Source organism: Arachis ipaensis, chromosome B6, assembly GCF_059453495.1.
Source record: "Arachis ipaensis isolate K30076 ecotype BB chromosome B6, ASM5945349v1, whole genome shotgun sequence".
In the NCBI taxonomy this organism is placed as follows: domain Eukaryota; kingdom Viridiplantae; phylum Streptophyta; class Magnoliopsida; order Fabales; family Fabaceae; genus Arachis; species Arachis ipaensis.
The window spans coordinates 5445498-5472521 of record NC_142441.1 but is presented as its reverse complement, the minus strand read 5'-3'; the positions used below and the strand labels follow the sequence as shown (position 1 = coordinate 5472521).

The following is a 27024-nucleotide window of genomic DNA, read 5'->3' as shown; positions in this document are numbered from 1 at the left end:
GAATAGAGGAATAACATGAATAACACACAAGTGTTTTATTCATTTACCTCTAAACACATAAACGCTTGTGAATTTAATTCTTGGAGAAGAATTTTATGGTGTGTAAAGAGTTGCAATATGTTTCTCAATTTAGATCAGATGTCTATTGGTCAAGGAGTTGACAGCAAAGGTTGGTCTCGGTGTAGATACGCATGGAGTCTTCGTACAATCAAAGAATAAAGTTTTTACTAAAGCATCCAAAGGTATTTAGATCTGATCTATATATTATTGGAATAAAGTTTAAGTACAAAATAGATCTTTAGGATTATTTTTTTTCTTCCGCTACGTGTTATGAACAAATGGTAATTCTTCAGGAAGGTGCGTAAGTTCGGTGAAGTATACACCTATTTGGCACCAACCACGTCTCAGGACCATATTCAGTTAGATAGTAGTTTGATTTGCAAGATCATATTACCCATGATAAAGACTGACCCGTCGGTTTACTGTATGCCCAAAACCCGCCTCCCTAATATAAGGCAATAGGCTGTCCGGCGGAGAGAGACCAGGGTCATACAGCGTGGCAATAGTAACCGTGGTCTCTGCAATATCCATAATATATAGTTATATACTCTCGCATATTAATCTCGTCTAAACCATTAATTGTGTTTAACCATTACTAAAAATTATAAACCAAGTAGATAAACATCGATAAAAAATACAACAGATACAGTATGAATATAATTTGTATGGTTAATATTCATAGCACAGTTATTAGCACTTACTAAAGATAGGACTATCAAGCAATATCTAAAAGATTAAATCATTCATATTGAATTATTTTAACCTGACTCTCATATTTAGGCATTGTAAGAACTGAGACTAATTAACGGTCTAATTAAATAATTAATATTGCCTAAAATAGGATCCAAAAAATTAGAGTGAGAATTGGAGGATTTAAATATAATTTTTGGAGTCAGTAAGTTTTTCTGAGTTAGAAAATGTGTTTTTTAAAAAAACTGCGAAATCGGCAGCCAAACCGGTCGAACCGGTTCAAGCCTGCCCGGTACTGCGCGAGAAAAAATGAAAATAGTCAAAAACCTTAGAAAAATATTAGAAGTCGAAAACTGGGCGTTAATTTTAAAGATTTGGCCCAAAGTTGGCCAAACAGGCTAAAAACGCTAACGGGTTGGATCGGCCCCAAGTTGGGACTAAACCCAACATATAAATAGGTTCATAAGTGAACTCTTTCAGCACAACACTCACTTAAACACACACGAGTTAAACCCCAAAGTAGTCCTTGAGATTCACAAAATGCACCAATTTGGTCCCTAACTTCCTAATTGCACTATTTATGTCCTCGAGATTGGAAAAAATGTACCTAGTTGGTCCCTTCCCCCTTTTCCGTCCAAACTCCTTCCCGGCGGCAATGATGTGGCAATTTTTTGCCATGCTGGACATTCCACCGGTTACATGACGTGGCTATAGAAAGTTTGTAACCCAATGTGGTCCCTGAGCCCCTTTTTAACCCTAACTGCTGATGGAGTAGCGTACTTCTTCCCTGTTCGTTTGCTTCATCGTTGCTGTGCTGGGTGGAACAATGGTTGGATGTGCAAATGAGGGAGACGGAATCGATGACAAGGATGCCAAGTCGCAGCAGAACCTCACGAGTGCCAGAGCTTTCGATAGCCATGGAGTGTAATGAATTTGTGCATGGTAAAAATGATTTGGTTTCGTAGTCATAGTAGAGGTAAGTGTCAAGCATCTTGTTTGTTTGTTGTTAAATGTGTTTGTTTGGCTGCTGAGAAAATTGAAGCAGGAAAAAAAGAAAAGAAAAATGAGTTTTGATTCTTTTGGGGGGGTGATTGTTTCTGTAATTGACTAGTTATAGTCTTATAGGTCATGAGTTGACTTCACCAACTTTTTGTTGGTCTTTGGTTATGCAGGTGTTGGTTCTTCTTGCTTGAATCCCATTTTTAGCTCATTCTTCTTCTAAAAAAAAATTGGATGCACATAACCTGTTTGTGAAAATGACACAGAAGAGTGCACTCTTGGATCTCATGCATGCATGCTGCTCAAGCCCCTTTTTGCCAACAATAATGGTTCTGGATGAGCCATTTTTTGTTATTATAGGTGTCAAGTAGTTGTTTGACCTGTTTTTATTTGTAATAAATGCAACTTATTCAACAGGTCAATTTTTGTGTTCAGGTCCATAATTTTCTTTTCATTAATTTCTTGTTGAAAAACATAACTTTAGAACCTCATGATCAAGATCATCTTTGTCAAATCTGGAAATAAGAGTGAACCATTACCCTAGTGTGTGATGCACCATATTTTGCTTGGTGCATCATAGTTGTCCATGATCTATATAATGTTATAAACTAAGTTCAGTGTAAGTCAATGTAAGTGTAATTTAGAAACTTCTTATTTCCATAAATGGCATATACTTTTACTATTCGCTTGAAATTAAGCTGGTTGTTTATGTTTAATTTTCTGGAGCATCACACAAACCTTGTCGTTTTAGGACTTTGACCTGGGAAGATGGATATTATGGTTACCAGAAAACTAATGAGGCCGCGGAGAGTATGTTGGATGACATCAATTTCAAATTTCCAGCTGAGGTATATTCTTCAAGTGGTGAAAGTATTGATTGAATAGAATAGAACTCCCGTCTCCCTCATTTACACGTCCAACCAAGAAGAAGAAGAAGAAGAAGTGGTACACTACTCCATCAGCAGTTAGGGTTAAAAAAGGGCTTAGGGACCACATTGGGTTACAAACTTTCGATAGCCACGTCATGTAACCGTTGGGATGTCCAGCATGGCAAAAAATTGCCACATCACTGCCGCTGGGAAGGAGTTTGGACGGAAAAGGGGGAAGGGACCAATTAGGTGCATTTTTTCCAATCTCGAGGACATAAATAGTGCAATTGGGAAGTCAGGGACCAAATCGGTGCATTTTGTGAATCTCAGGGACTACTTTGGGGTTTAACTCAACACACACACACCAGCTGAGTAGGGGAAGAAGAGAAACCCCATTAACACTATTCACCTTCAACTTCACAAGCTCATATCTTAAGCTACGGAGCTCCGATTGCCGCACTATTTGTGGCCACGCGATCCTTGCGAAGAGATCTACAAAACCCACCAAAAAACTGGTAAGAAAATTACGAATCCTTCTCAGTTCTTCTCTTCAAAATTTTGAAATTTTAAAGCTTTTGATTAAATGAATTTTTGTAATTTTGGGTGTTTAGGTACACTCTAGCCTTTGATTACTAGTGGTTTTTGCTTCCAAAACTGTTGGGTAAGATAAGAGGTCTTGAACTCTTGTGAAATTTTAATTATGATGAGTCCTAGATTGATTAGTTATGATTTGTGTGTGTATAGCTTGATTATTGTGAGTTTGTAAGTCTTTGAAATTGAGTTGATGCTTGTTAGAGTTGATTTGGAGCTTTGAAGGTGAGATTGGTGATTGAGAGCTTGCTTGCACTCAATTTTTTTATTTTTGGCATATTAGGAATTGGCCAAGGTATAGTTTCGGTTTTCTCTATATAATATATAATATTTCTAGACACTTAGACTAGTGACCCATAGGATAGGATTGAATTAAATTGGTTGTTGGAATTGTTGAGATATGATGCATGATGAATTGATGAGATTTGGCTATTATGATGAATTGTAATTGTTAATGTTGATAAATTGATGTTGAAGAGTGAGATTGAGGTTGAATGAGTTAATTATAATGATATAATGATGATGGATGATTGTGTGGATTGAAAAATGGTTTAGTGTGATATATGTGATGTTGAGGTTGATGATATAGAAATGTGGGTAGAAAATTGATATAAATGGTAAATTGTGGCCTAAGAGGGTAGATTGTGATGTAAATTGAAGTTTGGTATTGTTTTGGTTTGATGTTGGTTGAGAATTTGGAAAATTGAGTACTTGTAAAATTTTGGTAAAAAGAAAACTTTTGGTGAACTTTAACGGATCATAACTTCTTCCACAGTTTTCAAAATTTGTTGAAATTTATTTAGAATTAAAATTCATTGAAAAGTCTTCAAATTGATATAAAGTTTGTAAAATTTGAATTTTTGTAGAAGAAGTTATGATCATTCAAAGTTTGGTGTCAAAATCTGAAATTCTGCAATGTTGCAGAATTTTGTGATTTCTGGTTTGTGTGCGCACGCACAGCTTTGTGCGCACACACACCCCTGTGATTTTTCGAACCTGTGCGCACGCACAGTCTTGTGCGTATGCACACACAGAGGAAGGTCTTCTGTTGGGAGCTCTAGTACAACCTGTGCGCGCACACAACTAATGAAGTTTTACAAACTGTGCGCACGCACACGTTGGGAAGGGCGTTCTGTTGGGGGAGCTAGCACACCTTGTGCGAGCGAACAGAATTGTAAAAATTTGCACTTGTGCATACACACACATCTATGCGTACGCACACTTTTTAAAAATCTCCCTGGGCGTGCCACGCATACCCCTGTGCGTACGCACATACCCTGTTTTTCAACTAAAACTTTGTTTTCAACTATTTTACCTTCTCAACAAGATTGCAAACTTCTGTGAGACTTTGTTTAAGACTCGTGGGCTTGTTTTTGGGTATTAAAACATGGAAAAAGTTTTAGGCAGAATTAATTGACATTTATATCAAAAATTAGAGAATGGATGCTTAGGTTTCTGGTGTACTGATGATGGGTTTGGTAGAGAGAGAAGGAAAAAAGATGTATGAATTGAAAAATTGACGAATTAATGAGTTCGGAATGGAAATGTTAAATTGTCAGTGGTTGAGATGAGTCGAGGACTCGGAATAAAATAATAGATCCATGCTATACTGAAAAATATTTTCTAAAAACCACCGAACTATTGTTTTATACTGAGATTGTTGAGACGCTATGCGCCCGGCAGGGACGGCGGTTGGATCCCGCCTGTCGAGGTAGCGGCGGCGGCGTAAGGACGGTGGTTCGTCCTGCTTGCGTTGAGATGTGAGGTCTGTGGCAAGAGTATCTTGCTCGCATCCCTTCGGATCAATAGAGTGTGCAGGCACAAAATCCTGGACGGTGTTTTGAGCACCATATCTCGGGGGTTCCCAATGATGATTTCAAAGGGCGACATCTCCATGAAGATGTGTCGGGTTGGTAGTTGAACCGACAATGTGATATCACAGTCAATAGGACAGGCATTCATCATGTGCATCTTCTATTTGTTTGTATGGTCTGTCGACTTGTAATTGTTTGTGTATTTGTATAACATGTCTAATTGCCTACTTGAATTATTTGCTATATATGCCTATACTTGTGTTTTTACTTGCATTGATATTAATTATGCTTTCAACTGGGATTAAGGAGGTTCGGAAGGCGGTGGCGATGGGATCACATGGAGGATAGGTTGGTGAAAATTGTGGGACAGCGGAGAATTGTTGGTTAGAGAATCCTTTAAGTTAGATTACCTTTTTATTATGTTAAGGTTTAAATTTATGCTTTACTGTTTTAGTCATGCTTTAAGATGAATCATGTGATGGATATGAAGTTCTAGGATTGCCTCTGGCGTCCCAGAGTCTTATATCTTATATCACTGGGCACTGTTACCATACTGAGAACCTTCGGTTCTCATACCATATTTCTGTTGTGTTTTTTAGATGCAGGTCGCAACCCACCTCGATGAGTTGTATTGATGATGACAGAACGGAGGATCTTGGATACCTTTTGAAGTCTTTTTTCTTATTTTGTATTATCTCTCATCTTTTGTATTTTACTTTTGCCTAGAGGCATATTTGAGAGAAAAACTTGTATAAGCTGTTTTAACTGTCAGTTTCTCTTTTGTCTGTATATAACTAGCCGGCTTAAACTCCGCGAGCCGTGGCTAGATTCTCATACTATTATACTATTATCTTTTGGTTATATAATATCTATATCTTGTGCGTTAAGTTAGTAGCTTCGTGAGTACGTTGTGCGTTAAGTTAATAGTTACCTATTTTATTTATTTAACTTAAGTTACAATTAGTTACAATCAATTATACAAAATATCAAACCATATTATACTTGACTAAATATATATAGATTGCCTAACTTTGTCTAGTCACTAAGTCCTACTACATTAACTAAGTTACTAAAATCTAAACATCTAAAGTAATTATTTACTGAAAATAAAAAAACTACTAACCTCAAAATCTAAAGTTTGAGCCACATGCCAAATAACATTCAGTCTATTGATGTCTTTATTACAGACATATTCTTGGAGGGCCATATCTACTTAAGTAACTCGAACTTAAGCGATTAGAAACTAACAAAATTGTTAAAAATTATTCAAATGCACAACGACTTCGGCTACTATGACCTTATATATGCATCCGAGCATATCTCAGATACTAAGACTTAAATTAGGCAAATTGTAATATCTCAGGTACTGCTTTTTAAGTTGTCACATATTTTGGATGCTTAGTCTCCAATCTCGAGTTAATAGTCAATTTCGTCCCTGAAAGTGTCCTCCATCTCCATTTTCGTCCCCGAAAGTCAAAATTAATAAAAAACATCCTCGAAAGATACCTCAGTTCATCACGTTCGTCCTTCCGTCATCTCCGTAGCTGAGATGGCAAACGGCCGCTTACATGGCCCGTTAACTGCCAAGGTGGCCAACGCCAGGCTGTAGCATGTTGTTGCTGACAAGATAAGTTTTGTTTAGGACATCAAATTAGTCCTTCGAGTGTATAAACCCTAATCCCAATTTGAACGATAAATACATTGCCGTGATCATTTTTGGTGGCAGTAGAGGTAAGTAGGAGTCATAATCCCTGGCTGGCTGAGTGGATGGAGATAGGAAATGGTGGTTGTGGTGGCGGTTTGTCACATGCATCGCACGACAGTCATGGAGCTAGTGTTTCGATGCGAAGGAGGAGGGTGAATTCTCATGATGGATCATGTTTCTGTGGGCTGAAGACTGTGATTAAGAAATTTGGGACAGCAGAGAATCCGAATAGATTGTTCCATGCATGTCCAAGGTACCGGGTGAGTGATGGTAAAAGAAGTTAAAGCTTTTTCATGTTGTTATATGCTGTTGGGTGTTGTCTGATTTTTTTGTTTACTCCCATCTAAAATTGCAGAAGGACAGTCACTGCAATTATTTTAAGTGGGTTGATGATGATGAATTTGTAGCAGTGGGTGTATGTGGTACAAAGAAAGATGCAGAAGCTGATATGGAGGTTGAAGGTGAGTATGATGAATGGAGGGTGAAAGTGGCATGGAAGTTGGGCACTTTGGAAGCTGAAGTTAGAGCTTTGAAACTGCTAATGATTTTGCTGTTTGTAGTAGTTGTGATACTTTGTTGTTTGTTATGTACTTCTAAATAAACCCAGTTATCCTCTATGAACATGTAATGGTGTATTGAAGTTGTTGACTTGAATGGGAGTAGTTATTTGAAGTTAGAAGCAATTCCCTGTCAAATGTGGATAATTTTATAAAATTTGACAATTAATTATGTGTCTCTGTTTGTATGAATTATGTTGAGGCATAAACAAAATGAAGATAGTAAGTAATCTTAGTAGTAACTTATAATTGAAGGCTAATTGTCACATTGTCTTAATAGAAAAATACCACAACAAAGTCATAAGGTTCTTAACTGACAAATACATTGTTTGCAGACTAAATTACCATACACAAAAGCAACAAACAGAATGTTGTATCATACATAAAATGAGTCAACCATAACACATTCCTAACAAATCAAACTTTGTCATCAGTCTTCCTTGGAGCCTTGAAGCCTGGAGTAGGCACAAAGGTCATGAAGTTGGCCAGCCGCTTAGCAGTTCCAGAACTTGTCCCCTTAATGGTCTCAGCAGAAACAACCACAGATCCAATTACAATATGCTTAGGGGAGGACGTTAACCTTGCTTTTCTTTTGATCACTTGCAACTTCGGTGGCCTACCTATCAATTGATCCTGTATGATCCAGTACCAAATGAGTTTGTTACATGATTAGGCTACTATAAAAAAATTTTAGGAGTGAGGAGTGATGATACTACCTGTAGGGTTTCTTGTGTTGGTGGGATGCATTCTAACTCACTGCTGTCAATCTCTGAGTCAGGCTGAATGGGTGATGGAAGTGAAGGCAAAGGTGTCTCAACTTCTGTACCAATATCAGTATCAGTAGGGGCAGTATTTAGTTCGGGTTCAGCACCTTCTGTAGCAGGGGTAACAACTGCCAGTTGTAGCTGCATCTGCTTGGCATGTTCCTCAGCATCCACAGCCTTTTTCTTTGCGCACCCTCTTTTGTTGTGTCTAACCTCACCACAGTACATGCACCGGATTGGGTTGTATTTTCTTTTCATTTTTATCTTTGACCCACTTGGTTGTTCTTCTTTGTCCCTTCTTCGCTTCTTTGTAGGCCTTTCAGGTTTAGGCTTCACTGGGGGTGGGACTGGTGCTGGATGTGGTGTTTTTTCCCATAGATCCTGCCCCTTAACTGGATTGACATTAAAACAGTAAGTACGCTTATACGCTTCTATCTTCAACCACTCATGGCAATATTCTTCAGGTCTCTTGTCATTCTTATCTTGTATTGCCGATATTGCATGCATACACGGTATTCCTTTCAAGCCAAACAAAATGATACAGTAAACATACTATCATGAATGAAGACATTGTTAATTAATTAAGAGAAGAAAGTTGTTGCCTGTAAGTTGCCAAAACCTGCAGGTGCATGTGTGCTTGCCCAGGTCAACCACCATATTGGTCGGCTAGCCATGCACTTCGTACAACTCCTCTTTTTCATCACCAGACCACTGAGGAGCCCAATGGCGGAACATCACTGTCATAGCTTCCAACCTACTTTGCTGAACAGGAGAGAGAATTCCTTGATAGTTCTGTAACTTCTTCCTGTTATTAACCAAACTCTTCATGATGATTCTTCTAACTTCTTCAGCCAGGGTAAGGACAGGCTTACTCCTTTCGTGTTTGATCTTTGCATTGAATGACTCACATGCATTGTTGCATATATTATCCACTTTCGGAACCTCACTGAAATGCGCCTTCGTCCATGCCTCTTTTGGCCATTTATCAAGATACTGCCAAGCTTTTTTGTTGATCAACTTAACTCTCTTCATGTTTCTATCAAATTCAGATGTTGTCCTTGACCTTGCACATTCACACACAAGGTCTTTTAACTCACAACTACCCCACTATTTCGAGAAGTTGCGCCACAAATGCCACACGCAGAAGCGGTGGTGAACTCTTGGAAACACTTCCTGCATAGCAGGGATTAAATCCTGCACCAAAATGCCAAACCCGAAAAGATATTAAATCATTTCAGTCCCCAACAAAGTAATCATTAAATCAAACTTGTCCTTTAAAGAATACTTAGTAAATCAAATTAGTCCTTACAGAATTCATTACCTTCTGCATATCTGAGATGAAGCACCATTTGTTCTCTCCGTAGTCTCCAAGATCACTGTAAAGTAGTTCAAGAAACCATTGCCAATTATCCTTGTTTTCCACGCTAACAATTGCATAGGCAATCACAAAGATGTGATTGTTAGCATCTTGTCCGCAAATAGTAAGTATTTGTCCTCCATGTAGTGTCTTCAAAAATGCTCCATCTAGTCCAATTAGAGGTCTACAACCCGCCTTAAATCCCCGCTTGCAAGCATCAAGACAAACATAGAACCGATAAAAAAACGGAGGACTCTCAGGCATAGGGATCACACCAACTTGCACTCTGGATCCTGGATTGCTAGTAAGTAACTCGTTTGCATAATCTCACACCAAACCATACTGGGCTATTTCATCACCCTCTACAATTTTCCTAGCAGCTTTTAGTGCCCTGGTGATGCATGTGCTATTGAGGTACACATTACACTTTCGGACAAACTAATCATACACCTCTCGATGCTTCATAGTTGGGTGCTTTCTAAGCTTGGGTACTAGCTTGCTAAGTGTCTAGGTTTGGGTGGCAGCTCTATTTTTCCTCTTTCTAAGGCAGGTGTGATTATCAACTAGCGTTTTAAGTTGTCAAGACAAGTCTTTACTGTTACATGCACAATAAACCACCCATGGACAATCGTCTGACTTACAAACAACTCTAATCCTAACTCTATCATTCTTTGTAAATAAAATATTTCTGTCCCACTGGATAGTGTAATCCCTAGTAGCTTGTATAAATTCAGCTTTTGATTTGAATGTCATACTAACCTCAAACTTCAGGTTTCCAAATTTGATTTTTTCATTATATTGGGGATAAACAGTTGGTGTCTCCTCATCAGAGTCTAACTCCTTGCCAGAATTCTCTGAATGCCATGAGTCAGCATCTGAGAAACTTCCAAGATCATTATCTTCATCTACATCTACCAAATCATAACATGGAAGACATTAAAATTTGGCCAAATGAAATATTAAAACAGTAGCACAACTAAAACCCCCTGAACTTACCAGATTCAGAGCTTTCTTCATCTTCGAAACCCTCATAACTTGAGTCATCAATGTCAATTTCTTTATCCCCTAGTCTAGACTTAAGAGGCCTATGCTTCTCCCTGGCTTCAGCTTTCTTTTACTTTCTCGATGAACCTTTTTCACTGTCACTGCTGTATAAATTGTCTCCTAGAACTTTCGGAGACTTGTACAACTCATCTTCAGTACTCTCATACGAATCATGAGAGTCAGAATCTTCTTCCTGGATGGGACCTTCTCTTACACATCTTCCAGATTTTGTGACTCTGCATGCACTGGTATTTCCTTTCTTGTTATTACTTTCTCGGTTCTTAGCTGGTTGAGAGGATGTCTTGGAATGATGTGGGGCTGTCTTCCCCTGAATGTTGATTTTGGTTTGTTGAGAGTGGAGTTTTGTTGACTGCAAAGGAGTCTTTATGGGCTGAGAGGTGGTCTTTGAGGCCTGATGTGTTGGCTTGGTGGGCTGAGAGTAAGGCTTATTGGGGTTACTGGGCTGTGAGGCTGGCTTAGTGGGTTGAGAAAAATTGGCTTACTGGGCTGAGATTTGGGCTTACTAGGCTATGAGGCTGCCTTAGTGGGCTGAGAGGTTGGTTTCTTGGGCTGAGGGTGCTTCACTGTGGGAGTCTTCATAGGTTAGAAGTGGTACATCTTGGCTTGGGAACTGAACTTCTTCTTCTTACTACTTTCTGCTTCCAAAGAGCTACACCTTCCCCTATGTTGTCCACTACACAGGGCTGTGAGATGTAGTGCTCAAAGTATAGGTTGATAAAATGTTGGTTCCTCCTACAATCCTTGCACAGTGCAATCAAGTCAGCATCTGTCACTAACTTCTTCAACTCAGATGCAATCGGAACTCCAGAAACTTTCCACCAACAGTTTCCAGCCTCAATGTATCCCAACTCCTTATAGTAACCCCTTACAAAAAATACATCAAGTGTGTCTCCCTCAACACCCATCAATACCTACGTATTATCAGGTTCATAAACCATGTCTCCATCCTCACCCGTCTTAAACAACCCACCATGGTGAAAAACAAACGTCATGGGAGGACCCTCCATCTACAATGACAAACACGAAAATATCATAAACAACAATGACCAGCAATAACTACTCTGTATGTATTACCACCTAGTACACCCAGTTGGTACCAATCAACCATTAACCAAAAAAAAAAAAATATGCAACAGAACCATCACTAAATTCAAACATCCCTGACTACCATCACATAGCCATACAAAGTAACACAATCTCATACACGAAAATGCTAAAACAACACTAATAAAACCTTCGTCACCCCAAACCCTACCTTAAATCAGACGAACATTAACACCACCACAATAACAATACACCACATCACATAATAAGTCAGAAATCATATTATGAGTTCAATCCTTACCTCTCAACGTCTCAATGCCTTCTTTTACTAGCAATGGTGCTCCAGTATAACATCAACTCTGCATTCAACGGCCAAAGCCTTTCCACTGTAATCGTCCAGCAGCACTAACGATCCTTGTCGGGGTGGTGCCGAGCTTCGGTCAAACGCTTACACTTTGTTTGGATGAGATGATTTAAGAAAATGGGAGAGAAGAAAAGGGATGGAAAATTTGATTTTTCTTCGTTTGGATCAATAAGGAAAATGAAAAAGTACGTATGAGACCAATTTAAAAGTTTTCACCTCAAACTTGGGCAGAAAACTGAGATAGAAGGGAAAATATTAGTAAAATGACACAATTACCCTTTCAATTACAGAAATTAGAATCCCTAATTTCAATCTTTCTCGAAGAAGAGAACACCTATCGTTGTCTTAACCTGTTTGGCCTTCTTCCTCAGCACTGCCACCGTAACTTCCCATCCGCGTCCACGTTGCTACAGCAGTTTCGTTATCGTTGTGACAGGTGAAGCACATCTTCAACCAGGCATCCTCAACAGAAAGGTGAGTTCTTTTTTCAGTTCTAGTAGTTTTTTTCAAAACGAAACGGAAAAATCATTATAGCATATAGATTGTATTCGTCTTTTATTTTTCAACTGAAATGTTCTGATTTTACATTTCATGGATGCCGTTTACAATTGTAGTGAAAAAAGAACCCATTCTTCGTTGTCTGTTCTTAAATGCTTCATTCGTTCTAACCCAAAAATCCAATTATATATGACCCAGTTCACGTTTGATCCTAGAAAGGACTAATTTTTAACTCATCTGGTATTTGAAATGGTTTGCTCTGGTTTTCATATCATCAGATTTTTTCTCAAAGTTTATTATATTATGCCCTTTTTTCATAGGGTGATCCAAATATGAAGAAAATAATTCAGGCAAGTGACCATAAAATTTAGTTACACTATTATTATTGAAACTATGAAAAGTGTGTGTGAGAAACAAGTAAAAAAGGCCAAAAATTTGACCTCTTAAGTCTTGATCAATGTACAACTATACATTAGATAATCAGGCACTTGTACTTAGGAAAATTTACTGAAAAATGAAAAAAAATTATACATTGTGATTTGTGAAAACAACATATTAGAAAATAGAGAGTATAAAAAAAGATTAAGCTCCTAATGCATATAATGTAATTCTAAATCAATCTACTAATTAAACTTAGAGCTTCGACCGATTAAATCATTCAATTAATTTAAGCATTCATTTTAAACACAATTCTTTGTAGGTTAGCAGGAAGCAATTTTTTGAAGACACAAGCCAACTTTTCTTTCTCTTTTTTACTTTCTTTTCATGTAAATATCATCAACAATAGCTATCAGCTATATCATTCATAAAGGGAGAAATTTCACAAAACCTCTTCTTTAGTTCATGCATCATTTGCTTAGTTTACTAGGTACTTGCTTTGTAGATGATTCTTTTTGTAGAATTAAAAGAAAATTGAAAAACCTCCCATTGCATATCTTTAGAAAATTAACATGAATCAAAATTAAATTAGTTTAATCAAAGATTGGTGGTGAGTAAACCACAACAATTACAATTATTTTAGATTGTAGATATTAAATTGGAGATATCATACAAATTAACTCTTTATAATTTATCTATTTGTTATATATGCTATAAGAAGAATCTCTATCTTAATAATTCAAATAACTTTAGGACATAAGAATGTATACTATGTTTAATATAGAGAAAGCAGTTACAAAGTTTATAGAAAATGTACACATGCTTCTCAATTATCACAATATTTTTACATATTTGATTTCTTAATTTTTTTTTAATTTTTTTTTTTTAATTGATTTGATTTGTTTATTATATGCTTAAACTACAACCAATGGTTAGGTGAACTGAAGCAATGTTATGGGTATAGTTTATTCAAAAGTCCATCACTTATTAAGTAGATCCACTTGGTTAGATTTTATCTATAGGTGTTGTGATGCATGTACCTAATTATTACAATCATCAATGGGACAACTTATTCCTTTTCTTTTTTGTTTATTTTTTTTAGTATAAAAAAGAATAAACAGACATAAAGCATGGGACATAGATACAGTTATTACTATGGAATAATCAATTCTGATCTTTGTGTTAATTAGTCTTTGTTGTATATGCTCGTGCAGGAATTCTAATACTTGAAAATGTTTGGGACCAATGAGTACACAGGACAACTAGAAATTCATCATGTGTTAATATCTTTAACTCGAAAAAATTTTATTTTTTTGAAGTAGATGGGTACAGATGACTCAAGCTATGTACAATTGATTTTTTGGACGTAGGCCTATGCTGATTACCGTGACCATGAAGAATTACCCTTTTGAAAAGTGTTGTGTGGTGATAAAATGGTACTATTTTTGGAGTCCTGGTCGTTGTTACGTTTTTTGCGTTTTATTATATGTTTATAAGAATTGTATATGATTTTTTGTCACACGTAGTAAGAAAGAAATGCTAGTCACTTTTGATAATATTTTATTTTGTGAATACAATTTAGTGGAATCTTTTCTTAAATATGATTAAGGAGATTAATGATGTAGAGTATGAGTAGTTTTTATGATTCTTTTAGGAAATTATTTATTTATATGTATTTAAAAAGAATGATATATATTTTTATTTACAACATTAAAAGACAACAAAAAGGGATAAATTCAAAAAAATATTATTGTTCATAAAGATAACACTTTAAAATTCTTAAATGTAATTGGGATCATTTTTTTTTATTTTAGAAATAATTTAAATACGTCGATATATTGTAATTCATATATAATATAAAAAAGGGTATTAATGTAATTTCACTTGTTTATGATTTTCTTTCTTCTTACTTTTCCTTTCATCCAAACAAAGAAAAAATTTCCTCCTATATTCTTTCCATCCATTTTTTCTTCATCCAAACAACATAAAAAAAAATAATTTTTCCTTTCATTTTCTTTCCTTCTCTTTTCTTTCCTCCCATTTTCTTTCCTTTCATTTTCCATCTTCCATCCAAACAAAGTGTTAGAGCATACCTTGTGGGAGACAACACGTTTTGGAGCGAAAGACAGAGCAATGGTTGATATGAGACAGGGATAAGGCATTGCAATGTTTGAATCCCTCTTCAGAAGACAAAACGGCGACGTTTCAACGCTAGTAGCGCATTCAACCAAAACGACGTCGTTCTGCTTCTCTGCCACCTTGGCAGTTAACAGGCCACGTAAGCGGCCGTTCGCCATCTCAGCTACGGAGATGACGAAAGGACGAACGTGATGAACTGAGGTATTTTTCAAGGACGTTTTTGATTAATTTTGATTTTTGAAGACGAAAATAGAGATCAAAAACACTTTCAAAGACGAAATTGACTATTAACTCCTCCAATCTCTATAATAACACATATCATGAGTACATCCAGAATATGTTTCAACATTACTTGATTACAACACAAAATTTCATACACTGAGATATATTTAATTTTTAATTTACCCCTCAAAATTTAAAAAGTTTAAAAGTACGCACTTTTATAGATACCATCCGAAATTTATAAATTTATTTAATTTAAATAAAAAATCTGAAATTTTATGGATTGAAATGTTTGCTTACTCTTAATTAATATCATACTTTATATTAATCCGAAATTTTTATTCCGTTGGTTGGTGGATTAAGGAGTGTCGGAATTTGAACGTTCGAGTTTTCGACCTCGCACAATATTACACAACGCAATTTCAAAAAACCCTACTCCCCCATTTCCACCGCCTCAAATGTCCCCGGCGGTGGTGCATCTCCGATCTCCGATCACCTCCTCCGCCTTCCAAACCACCGATTCCGTTCCCGATTCCACCTCGCATTCTTCGTTCCATCATCACACTCCTTTTCCTCATTTCAACGCCGAAGCCTTAAACCCTTCCTCCGCCACCGCAACTGCTGCCCCCGCCGGAGGAGCTTCCATGTCCCGTGGGAGGACAAGGGCAAGACTCGTCAAGCAGAGGAAGAAACAATCGGCTTCTCAGCACGTGAAGTCACGTGATGCTACCCCTGGCTTCGATTCCGTTCCCCAGGTAACCGGTAATATTAGCGACTTGAATGGTTTTTCGGTAGGTTCTGTCGGACTGGAAAGTGGTGTTAGAGCTTGTGATGGTGGTTCTTCGAACTGTTATCGCAAGCTTGGGGGCGATAGTTTTGTATTTGGTGCTACTTCGGTCAGCTCTGGTTCTGCTAGGGATTTGGGTTCCGAGCAGGGTAGAGAAAGTTCTGTAGGTTCTGTTCATGGAAGGGAGGGTGCAGCTGACAGGGAAACGGAGGTTGGGAAGAGTGATCCTGTAGAATTTGTGTTTAGTGCTACGCGGAGTGATAGGGAATCGAATTTGGGTAGGAAAACCGGTGAAAGTGCAGCAGGGGTGGGTTTTGGTGATGAAAGAAAGAGGGGATTGAATTCTGAGCTGAGGGATTGGGCGGTTAATGCTAAGGGGTTTGTTTTTTGTGCTGATCAGAATGGTTTTGTCGATAATTCCAATGCACAAAATGAGAAATCTGGCGAATCTGTTGAAAACTCAGTGTTTGGTGATGCTGGGGATAGAGAAGGTAGGGATGGAGCTGAGTGTATAAAGCAGGATAGTTTTCCTTTCGTTTTTGGTAGCTGCAATGGTGAAGCATCGAGTTTTAAGGTGGAAAAGCAGGGAAATCTTGATGGGACAAGAAATTTTGATCCTGGAATGGGTAATTTTAATTATACCAAGGCTGCACCAGATGGTAATAGTAATGTTGATGATAATAAGAAGCATGGATATGGAAGTAGTAATGATATTTCTACAGCTTATGGTGCCGCTCCTGCATATAAATTAACAGATGAGATGGAGAAACTGAACATCAACCACTCTAAGGACACTGACGTCACTAGAGATTCTACAAATTCACATGTAAATGATAGCACTGGCTTTGTGTTTGGAGGACTTGAGAATGTTTATGACTATTTTAGTACTGGTTCAGGAACTAATGCTAATGATCACCAATCTTGTTCTAATGCTGCTTCTGGGAATATTGGTGGGCAATATTTTAAAGCATGTAAACCAGATGATGTTCAAGATAGAACTGGTTGTGGTATTGCCGGTGGTTTTACAAGAGTACCTTGCACCCCTAAGCCACCCAAAGATTCACAAGTGAATGGAGCTACTTCATCATTTTCCTCCTCATCAGTTGGTCTCGACTCCATTTCAAATAATTATACTTCTGCAGACCATCCCTTGAGTGGCAATCATGATAAGTGCAATAATTATTTTACAAGTATTCCAGAGGTATTGAAGGAGTCTTTTATGGGATTTAAAGCTCCAACGTGGGATCCTTCTGCTTTTAAAGATAACTTATTTCCAAAGTTGGATAAAAAATTAGAATCCACACAAAAGGTCAGATCATCTAAAGAAAAGGGATCAAAACATATGAGGAGAAAATTGAAGCCACATTCGTTGAATAAGAAACAAACAAGGCTGGATCCTTCGTACAAGGAAAATAGTTCATTGGAAACCCCTGATCCCTCTGGTTGCCACTCACCTATGGATTTTTCTCCCTATCAGGAAACGGCAGCAGACGATCAAGATGTGAAAGATGAAAACTTGGCTGGTGTTGGGAGAGGAACATATATAAATAGAACTGATCAAAGATGTGGTGGTTCTGATAATGAGCAGTTCTCATCACATTTTGGAAGTTTTCCTGTTGGTGATTTTCATTCTTCTGGTCCTGAAGCAGTCTGGCCTACTTTGAAAACTCAGCAATTTAGAAGTTATAATACATTTGATTCTGGGGTTGACTATAGCTCAATCAATGAAAGGCAAAAAGATGATCTATTTTGCTCTGTTCATGGTCTGGGTGATTCGAAGGAGAAAGATTTTGCATTTTCTGCATCATCTACTGTAGCGGGTACTTCTTCATCATTAAAGCGTAAACAGAAGAAAAAATTTAGGAGCAAAATCGGCTGCAATTCATTTGTCATCTCTCCTAATCCAAATGGAAAGTTTGGATCTTCTGTGCAATTTTCACCACTAACCACTTCCAACATGCCATCACATTTTGATGGGATGGATAGATCTCAAGTGAATCATCTGTTAAAGGAAGGGGATTTTGCATCGTCAGATACAATTCATGAAGCCTGTGAAAAGTGGAGACTCAGGTGCTGATCGTAAAAAATTTGTCCTTTGATATTTGATTATGCATAGTTTTGTTAGTTGTAAAATTGGCATTCTTTATTTATAGCATGGCATCATGATTTTTATCTAGGGGGAACAAATCGTATAAGGATGGAGATCTTTCTAAAGCTGAGGAATTCTACACACTCGGGATAAATTCTGTTCCGACAAGTGAATCAGGATGCCAGATCAAACCGCTTTTACTTTGTTATAGCAATCGGGCAGCAACACGCATGAGTCTTGGAAGGATTAGGGAAGCTCTAGGGGATTGCAAGATGGCTTCTGCTCTGGACCCCACCTTTTTGAAAGTACAGATGAGAACTGCTAAGTAAGGGTTTGGTTTGTAGTGACATTATTTTAGATTACAAAATATTGTGCTTTAGTATTTCCCGCTTCAACTAATACAATGTAATTTTCTTCTCCAGCTGTCACCTTTTGTTAGGAGAAGTAGAAAAAGCTATGCATTGTTTTAGTACGTGTATGGAATCTGGAAATGCTATTTGTTTAGATCGGAGGGTTGTAGTAGAAGCAGCCGAAGGTTTACAAAAGGCTCAGGTATTTCAATGATTTCTTTTACAAGAGTGGCAAAGTTTTGTCATTTTATCTTGAGGCAATGTATGAGATATTTAAATTTGCATGTTATTGATTTGTAAATGGTTCGGTAAGATGTCTGACAAGTGTCATTTGGTTTTTTGCAGAAAGTGGTTGAGTGTTCAAACAATGCTGCCAAACTTTTGAAGGAAAGGACTTCTGATGCAGCTGGGACTGCTTTAGAGCTACTTACAAAGGCATTGTCAATAAGTACATATTCAGAAAGATTGCTTTCACTGAAGGCAGAGGCTTTATTTTTGGTATGTTCTATTCTAATTCTTTTTTTTCACACTTACACTCATCTTTATGGATTCTTTTTCTTCCTCTTTGTTGTTCCATTAATTTGCTTTATATATTATATATTATTGCTATAATAAGGGCTGTTTATTTATGGTGACATCTTGCAGCTGCAAAAATATGGTGAAGCAATTCAGCTTTGTGAACAGAGTCAGTGTCTTGCAGAAAAGAATTTTGACATAGCAAATAGCACAGACAATTTAAATATTTCCACATCTGATAGTTACGCATCTATAAAATTGTGGAGGTCATCACTGATATCCAAGTGTTACTTTCACTTGGGACGGCTCGAGACATCACTTAATGTTCTTGAGAAATTGCAGCAAGTTGGGTCCGTCAATGACAAGTAATTCATTTTTTTTCAAACAATGCTAATGTTCTTCTTCCATTTAAATCTAGATGTATTATCTTTTTTCAAATGCTAGATATGTTTTATGCCTCAACCATGCAGATGTGTCATTCATGAAATCAAAGATTCACTGTCATTAGCTGCTACTATAAGAGAACTTCTAGATCAGAAGGTAATTTCAAGGCATTCATCTAATCATCTTTTCTAATTAGTGCTTGAATCGTATTGCTATTATGTCTTGGTAGTCCTTGGTCTGGTCTTGTGTCATGCATGTACACTGCAAACTATTTTATGTCCTTTCTATGTATTTTAGAAAGGCAATGACATGTGCTAATAAAATATTCCATTTATTCAATCATTCCTTAGTTTACAACCGCCTAGTGGGATAAGACTTAGTTGTTGTATTTCATTAATTTACGACAAGGCTTGCATGAGAAAAAACACCCTAATAAAGTACCATTATGTGATGGAAAAGTATTTGAATAACTGGAAAAGTGGAACAAGCTCTTTAAAGTTCCTTTTGAAACCTATGACTTAAGATTGGATTCACTGAGGTTCATATGTGACTGTGTGAGAATAAGTAGGTTGTTAGCGTCTTACTCTTCATTTGAACCATTTTATATTTATAGTTTTCTATTATTTCTTTGAAACACTAAAGTTATTCTCGGCGTATGTGTGTTGACCTGTATTAATTTTAATAACAGAGAGCTGGAAATGAAAACTTTAAATTGGGAAAGTATACAGAAGCTGTGGAGCATTACACTTCTGCTATATCTAGCAATATCAACTCACGGCCTTTTGTGGCTATATGTTTTGGCAACCGTGCTGCTGCTTATCAGGCATTGGGTCAAATTGCTGATGCCATTGCAGACTGCAGCATGGCTATAGCCATTGATACAAATTATGCGAAGGTATGCTTTTCTGAATACCTGCTATTAGGAGAACTCATGAATACATGTATTTGGAATTTGGAATTTTGAATTTTCGCTCTGGATTAGTTTTGTGGAGTATGACAGCTTCTAGCTGGACTCTAATTGTAAAAGAAGGGGAGTGCTGTACTGATTGCTCCTTTTGTAGGCAATTTCAAGAAGGGCCACCTTGCATGAGATGGTACGAGATTATGAGCACGCAGCTTGTGACCTGAGGAAATTAATATCTGTTCTTGAATCTCAATCTAATCAAAAGGCCAACCAGTCTGATTCACCAAGTGGATCACCTGCCGTCAAAGAATTAAGGCAAGCTCATCAACGGCTGAGTTCAGTGGAAGATCAAGCCAAAAGGGGATTACCTTTAGACTTTTACCTCATTCTGTAAGTTCTTTATTCAATTGCAATTTTGGTGGCAAAAGTTACAAAAATGTGTCAGAGACCCATTGCCCCCTATTTGTGTCATCCATCTGTAAAGTGCACATACTTGAGAATCTCAGTGGATGGTAGTATGATTAGACATAGAGCATGTTTAGCAATATTAAAAAATAACTTAGTTTTTTATGGGAAAAAAGCTGTTTTAAAATAATCATGATGTTTGGCAAAAGTTTAGAAAAATATTAGAATCAAAAGCTAACAATTTTAAGGGAAAAGTATGCTCTATACCTTCAACATTTGAGGATGGTTTCAGTTTCACCCTTAAGTATACTATATTTCATCGAGGATATAACATATACTTTTCCCTAATTTTAATCTAATAAATAGCTTATAAACAATAACTCAGGGGAACTTGGCTGATTTTTCATCTATTGATAATAATTGATTATTTAGAACTTTCAAATCTAAATTATGTTCTTTACAATGTCAACACCAGAGGAACCAAACCAGCTGATACAGCAAATGACATCAAGAAGGCATACCACAAGGCAGCTCTCAAACATCATCCAGACAAGGTATGGCTCTTTGTTTCTGCATTATTATTTCCTCTTTGATTACTTCTTTTTTTAACGTTTCATTTTTAGTTATTAAAATTATATTAGGAAAGTTCAATATATGAATGTTTTTGGTTTGTGATTCAGGCTGGTCAGTTGCTGGCAAGAAGTGAAATTGGAGATGAAGGCCAGGCGTGGAAGGAGATTTTACAGGAGGTGCACAAGGATGCCGATAGGCTTTTTAAAATGATTGGAGAGGCATACACTGTGCTTTCAGACTCTCAGAAGGTTACAGCCATGACCTTTTGTCTAGTTAATGCATTTGCTTGCATCGTTAACGTCAGCTTGAGAAGGAGATATTTTCAATTCTTAAAATCTTCAAAAACAATTAGTTCTTCCTTTGTTTAGCAGATAGGATGTTTAGGATTATCTGTTACAAGAATAAATTATTTTTCTCGGAAAATCTCTCACTGCTTTTGACTTAGTTTAGTTCAATAATTGTTCATTAAGCTTCTTATGTTTGTTATTAATATTAAACACTGATAAGTTCCTGTTTTCATTGATTATAGCGTTCGGAGTATGATCTGGAAGAGGAGCTAAGGACACTTTCTAAGCAGAGTAACAGAGGCGGCACATGCAGGAGATCAACGGATTCTAATGGGTATGGAAGAGCCGCTGATGGTTATAGGTCTCCCTCTGACAGATCTTATTACAGACGAAATGGACGGGATCATTGGAGGACATACGGGCACTCATATTCTCGGTGGTAAGAAGACGCACAACAGAGACATTGGCGTTCCATTGACGGTACAATCGATAGCGATGTTCCACTTCATTTTGATGGACCTAAGCTGCATCATAGTGGCTTAGAACCACTTTTGCAGGTAACTGTTACTCCTACGTTTGGTCCAGTTGAAAGTTATCCTGGCCGTTACTGATTTCTTTTTGGTCTTGTGTGGTGTGTTTTAGGTCATTACAGTATGATATTTTTTGGGTCTTACTCAGGCCATTAAATGAAATAAGATAGTAGATATTTGCAAGCTTGAGGCATAGCAATTATATACCCTCCGAGCTACGGCCTACAGCTAAAGGTTCAAGAAAGTGAAGAGAAGTTATGCGATGCTGCTGTGCTCGCTTCATGTGTGGAGTGTAATAGACAGATTTACCTTTGTACTAATATTTGGTCAGGTTTGAGGATGTTAAATTGTTAATAGGAAGCTAAGGACTGATCTCGAAAAAGAAATTCAAAAAATTATTTTACCCAATTACATGTTTCTTCCCCTTGGCAAAGTTGAAAACTCTATACCAATTGGCAGATAACCCATTATTTATTTTTTATTTTTTATAATAATGCTATATTAGCCTCTAGAATAGACTAGTATACAAAACATCAAAAAATAAAGGGAAAGGCATATATAATGTGTATTCATATTTCTAAATTCTAATCATACCGCTCTCTTTTGTTGTTGTGCGGTTGTTTTTGTATATAAGATTGTTTACATAGTATTATTGCATTTTAATAATCTGCTTTCATTTTTGGATATATAGACGGGAGCAACTTCTACCGTCCAAAAATGCAAGAACTCCCCAACAAATCAAAAGTCTTAATTAACAAGAAATCCAAACCAAGTAGAGTGGCACATAAAACCGTTAAGTTGAATCTAAAGTTTTGTTATGGAAGTGCGTGAGGTTTACACCTTTATAACCCTAGATCAACGATTTTGAATTTATGGATGACACAATTGTTATTGATGTTCACCATTTTTGCAGAGTAAGGAATATAACGTTTGAAAATCATTTTACAATCAATCATACTATATACGGACATCATAAATTAACTGTGATGTTACACGATTAAGACGTTTTGATAATTAATTTCAACTAAGTTTATCCAATAGATTATTGGCATAATAAAAAAATAACTGAAGAGAAAGAGAAGTCACATAAAAAGAAGACAAAAAAAATGACTTGTGAATAAATGAAGTATTTTTTTGTGCATTTTCTCAATTTTCTTCGGCTGATTTTTATTGTGTCAATAAACTATTGGATCAACTTAGTTAAACTTAGTTATTAAAATTACTTTTGGTTATATAGCATCCCTGTTTTATTTGTTGCTATAATTAGCATTCTTTAATTTTCTGCGCCACAAATCAAGTACTAGTGTTTTACTAGTTTCTAATCAAATTAATGAAAACCCATTTGCATCTTCTACAAGGAAGAGAAACACTTGGATAGCTACTTAGCTTTAATAATCTGCTCTAAGCTGAAGGTCAAACAGATTTATGTGGGAAAAGTATTGTTCTTCATTTTTTTGAAAAAAATCCAAACCATTCACAAAAATTTTCTTTTTTGGGGTAGAATCTATAACTCTTTTAACGATTATATGACACTTTATAAAGTGTAATATTATATTTAAGTCATAGTCTCATAATATTATATTTATTTAATTTTTTTAATGCCATTATCCGGTGATTGTGATTTTGAGTGAACTACTCAGATTTGAGTTTTATTTAAAAAAAAAGGACTAATCTAATTTTTTTTAATTAAATTTCTTTCGAATGAGATAGTTTTTTTTTTCTAAAATTAGGAGTAAGACTCGAACCCTATATCTTTATATGAGGATGAAGAGACTATCTCATTTGAGATATAGTTCCTTGGCTTCAAATGAGATAGTTGATAAAATAAAAAAATAAGTGTTTAATCACTTTTAAATTAAAATAATAATATTTCACACCTTTACTTTATCACGCAAATTAATTTTATTATGGAGCCACAGTTTGTGCTAGACGGCGTTATGGAGAGGAGGAAAGCTTTATATTGGTATGGTGTCAGTGCACATACAAATCGGACCGAGGGACTTGCCCTAGCCAAATCGGACCGTGCGAGTAGTGGTAAGCACGCAGACCGTCCGATTTGTAGAAGAGTCCTCCACGCGTCGCACCCCCATAGCTCCCCAGGACGATGCCCCTTTTAACCCCACAAGTCCCCTTCCTATCCTCACTTTTCCCTTACTTCCCCACCCACCGAGTTGCATGCCATCTTCTTCCTCCCTGAAACCCGAAAGCTTGCTGCTTCTCATCCGTGGGCTTCTCCAAAAAATTTGAAAATGTCCCATAAATCAAAACCAAGAAAGATTGATCGGCCGGAACTTCACATTGTAAAATATCTCAACTATTCTGATTATGTAAGTTTATTTGTTATTTTTTTTATATATTTCATAATTCTGATTATTATTTTTGAAATTTAGTTAAGTTTATTGTTGTTAGAACTTGAACTGAAAATGATTGAGTTTATAATTTTATTGATAAAATTTTAGAAATAAATGTTTAAAAAAAAATGTAAATGTAGTTGATTCTTGTTTAAAATGGTTTATAATATAGGCTGATTTTTTTGGTTATAAATAAAATAAAACAGGCGTTTTTAAAAATTTTTGGAGTAATATTAGAAGTTATAATTAAGTAGTTATAGTTAATTGTAAAAATTTAGGAATATATGTAGTTAGAAATATATATTTTTAATTTGCGTTATTCTTGTGGTTGAGTTTTTGCTAAATATAATGGATTAGTAATAAAAAAAATAATTTTTTATAATTTTTTTAACAATAGTAGAGTTATAGTTAATTAGTTAACTATTATAATTAATTTTAAAAATTTAGGAATACATATTTAAATGAAACTTAGATAAGTGTGTTTAAGTATAATTAATTTTTGTTTATAATTTTGTTCCAATATAATAGATCGGTATTAAAAATTACTTGTTTATAAATTTTTGTAATAATATTATAAAGTAGAGTTAAGTAGTTACTTGTTATAATTAATTTTAACAATTTAGGATTATATGTTTAAATAATAGTTAGGAATATATGTGTTTAAATGTAATTAATTGAGTCTTGTGGAGAATTTTTTTTTCAATATAATAGATTAGTAATAAAAATGACTTGTTACCAATTCTGTGTAATAATATTAGTAATAATAATTAATTAGTTAACTTTTATAATTTCGTTCTTTAATTTTTGTGGAATAATTTTTTTGGAATAATGTTGACAGAAATATGTTATTTTAGGGGAGGTTTTAGTATTATCAGTAAAATTATATATTTTAATTAGATATTTTTATATTATGTATGATAGTTGTGTAATCACAATAGTGATTTTGCTATGCGTGTGCAGGGTGAAAGAATGTTGACATGTGATCACCATGTTCCTCCGGATCGGTACAATGAGAGGGTGGAGGAGCATTTACGATCTACTGGTTTTTACCATGTCGTTCAGATTGAGGTTGTTTAATGTCAGAAAGCACTGGTAAACGCTTTAGTGGAAAGGTGGCACCCGGACACATATACCTTTTACCTTCTAGTTGGTGAATGTGTCGTGACACTGGAAGACGTGGCTATGATCTTCGGTCTTCCGACCGATGGTCTTCCAGTGACAGGGATGACTTTGAATAGTTTCGAAGCCTTAGAGGCGGAGTGTCTGCACCAATTTGGGGTTGCACCGTTAAAGTCGCAGTGTCGAGGAAGCAGCATAAAACTTACGTGGCTACGGGATTTAAAAGAACGGTTACAGTTGACTGATGAAAACAGTATACAGGTGTACGTTAAGTGCCACATAATGTTGTTGATCGGTACGATCTTGTTTGGAGACAAGACTGGGGCATTTGTCCACTGGAAGTTTCTGCCTCTTCTCAATGATTTTGTTAGTATTGGACAGTATAGTTGGGGATCAGCATGCCTGGCACACCTGTACAGGAGTTTATGCAGGGCATCACGGTTTGACTGTAAGGAAATCGATGGTCCGTTAACACTTCTACTAGATATTTTTCTTGACATCTCCGAATCAATCTTCTCACAAATCACACCTTTAAGCTCTTCAAATAAAATTGTGAATGGAATAACAACATCCAACGGATCTTCACAAACAAATTTTACCCCTTCAGACGTCTGCAACAAAATCTGACCAAAATAATACACTTTCAAAAGGACTCTATCATCCATTCTTCTCACTCAATTAAATAAACACAAATACTTCACTATGAATTTTTCTCTATCCAAGCCAACCAGCTCAACAACTGACCATGAGAAAAAAGAAGAAGAGAAGTCGAAGAAGATGAAGAATGTTAGATCTGGTCGGCGGATTAAGATTTGCAGACCTTCGCAAGTGTATATATATACACACAAATTGGACCAAGAGACTTCTCTAACCTAATTCAAATATATTATATAATAATAAAAACGGACCATTCGATTTTTTTTAGTGAAAATAAAAAAAAAATTTACTCCTCCACAACTCGGACCCAGTGAGTTGCTCAACCTAAATACAAAAATTCGTTAACAACGAAAATGGACCATGCGATTACCTTAAAGTAATATAAAAAAAATTTTGTTCATGTACAACTCGCAGGGTTGGATTTCCTTAATGTTATTTTCGTCCCTCCTCTCCATGCAAAACGGACCCTCCGATTTGCTCAAAGAAATCTAAAAAAGGAAATCATTGGGTCCGATTTCTTATCACCAACTCTAATAAAAAAACCTGTCCCACATATTGGTCTAACTCCTCCTCATCCCATAACCCGGCACAACACACCCAACTCTTCCATAACCAAAAAAATCAGCCACTTTATCAAATATATTAATCAGCGAAAATTTAGGTACAATTAATTTTATACGAAATTAATCTATGAGAGTTGTTAGATGATAATTTTATACGAAAAGATTGATTCTGTGTTTAGACAATTCTTGTGGAAGGGAAAGGTGGGGGAGCGTTGTTTAAATTTGGTCAAGTGGAGCAAAGTTGCCACTCCAAGAAAATATGGAGGCTTGGGAATTAGAGATACTCAATGCGTAAATTTTGCTTTACTCGGAAAGCTTGTTTGGCAATTATTGCATAATAAAGATAAGTTTTGGGTAAGAATTATGTTGGCAAAATATTTATCTGGGAGTTCT

General features: G+C 36.2%; 1 protein-coding gene across 1 annotated transcript; it reads left to right on the top strand.

Annotated features, from left to right (window-relative positions):
- The first annotated feature begins 15347 nt into the window (after positions 1-15347).
- TPR15 (Heat shock protein DnaJ with tetratricopeptide repeat-containing protein) lies at positions 15348-22509 on the top strand. Its single transcript, XM_016327098.3, has 12 exons — positions 15348-17973; positions 18081-18317; positions 18415-18544; positions 18688-18840; positions 18988-19223; positions 19329-19398; positions 19931-20137; positions 20304-20536; positions 21027-21105; positions 21232-21372; positions 21654-21968; positions 22054-22509. Exons 1-11 carry the CDS (start codon positions 15575-15577, stop codon positions 21852-21854), a joined length of 4086 nt encoding a protein of 1361 aa, XP_016182584.1. The 5' UTR covers positions 15348-15574; the 3' UTR covers positions 21855-21968; positions 22054-22509.
- Positions 22510-27024: the final 4515 nt, after the last annotated feature.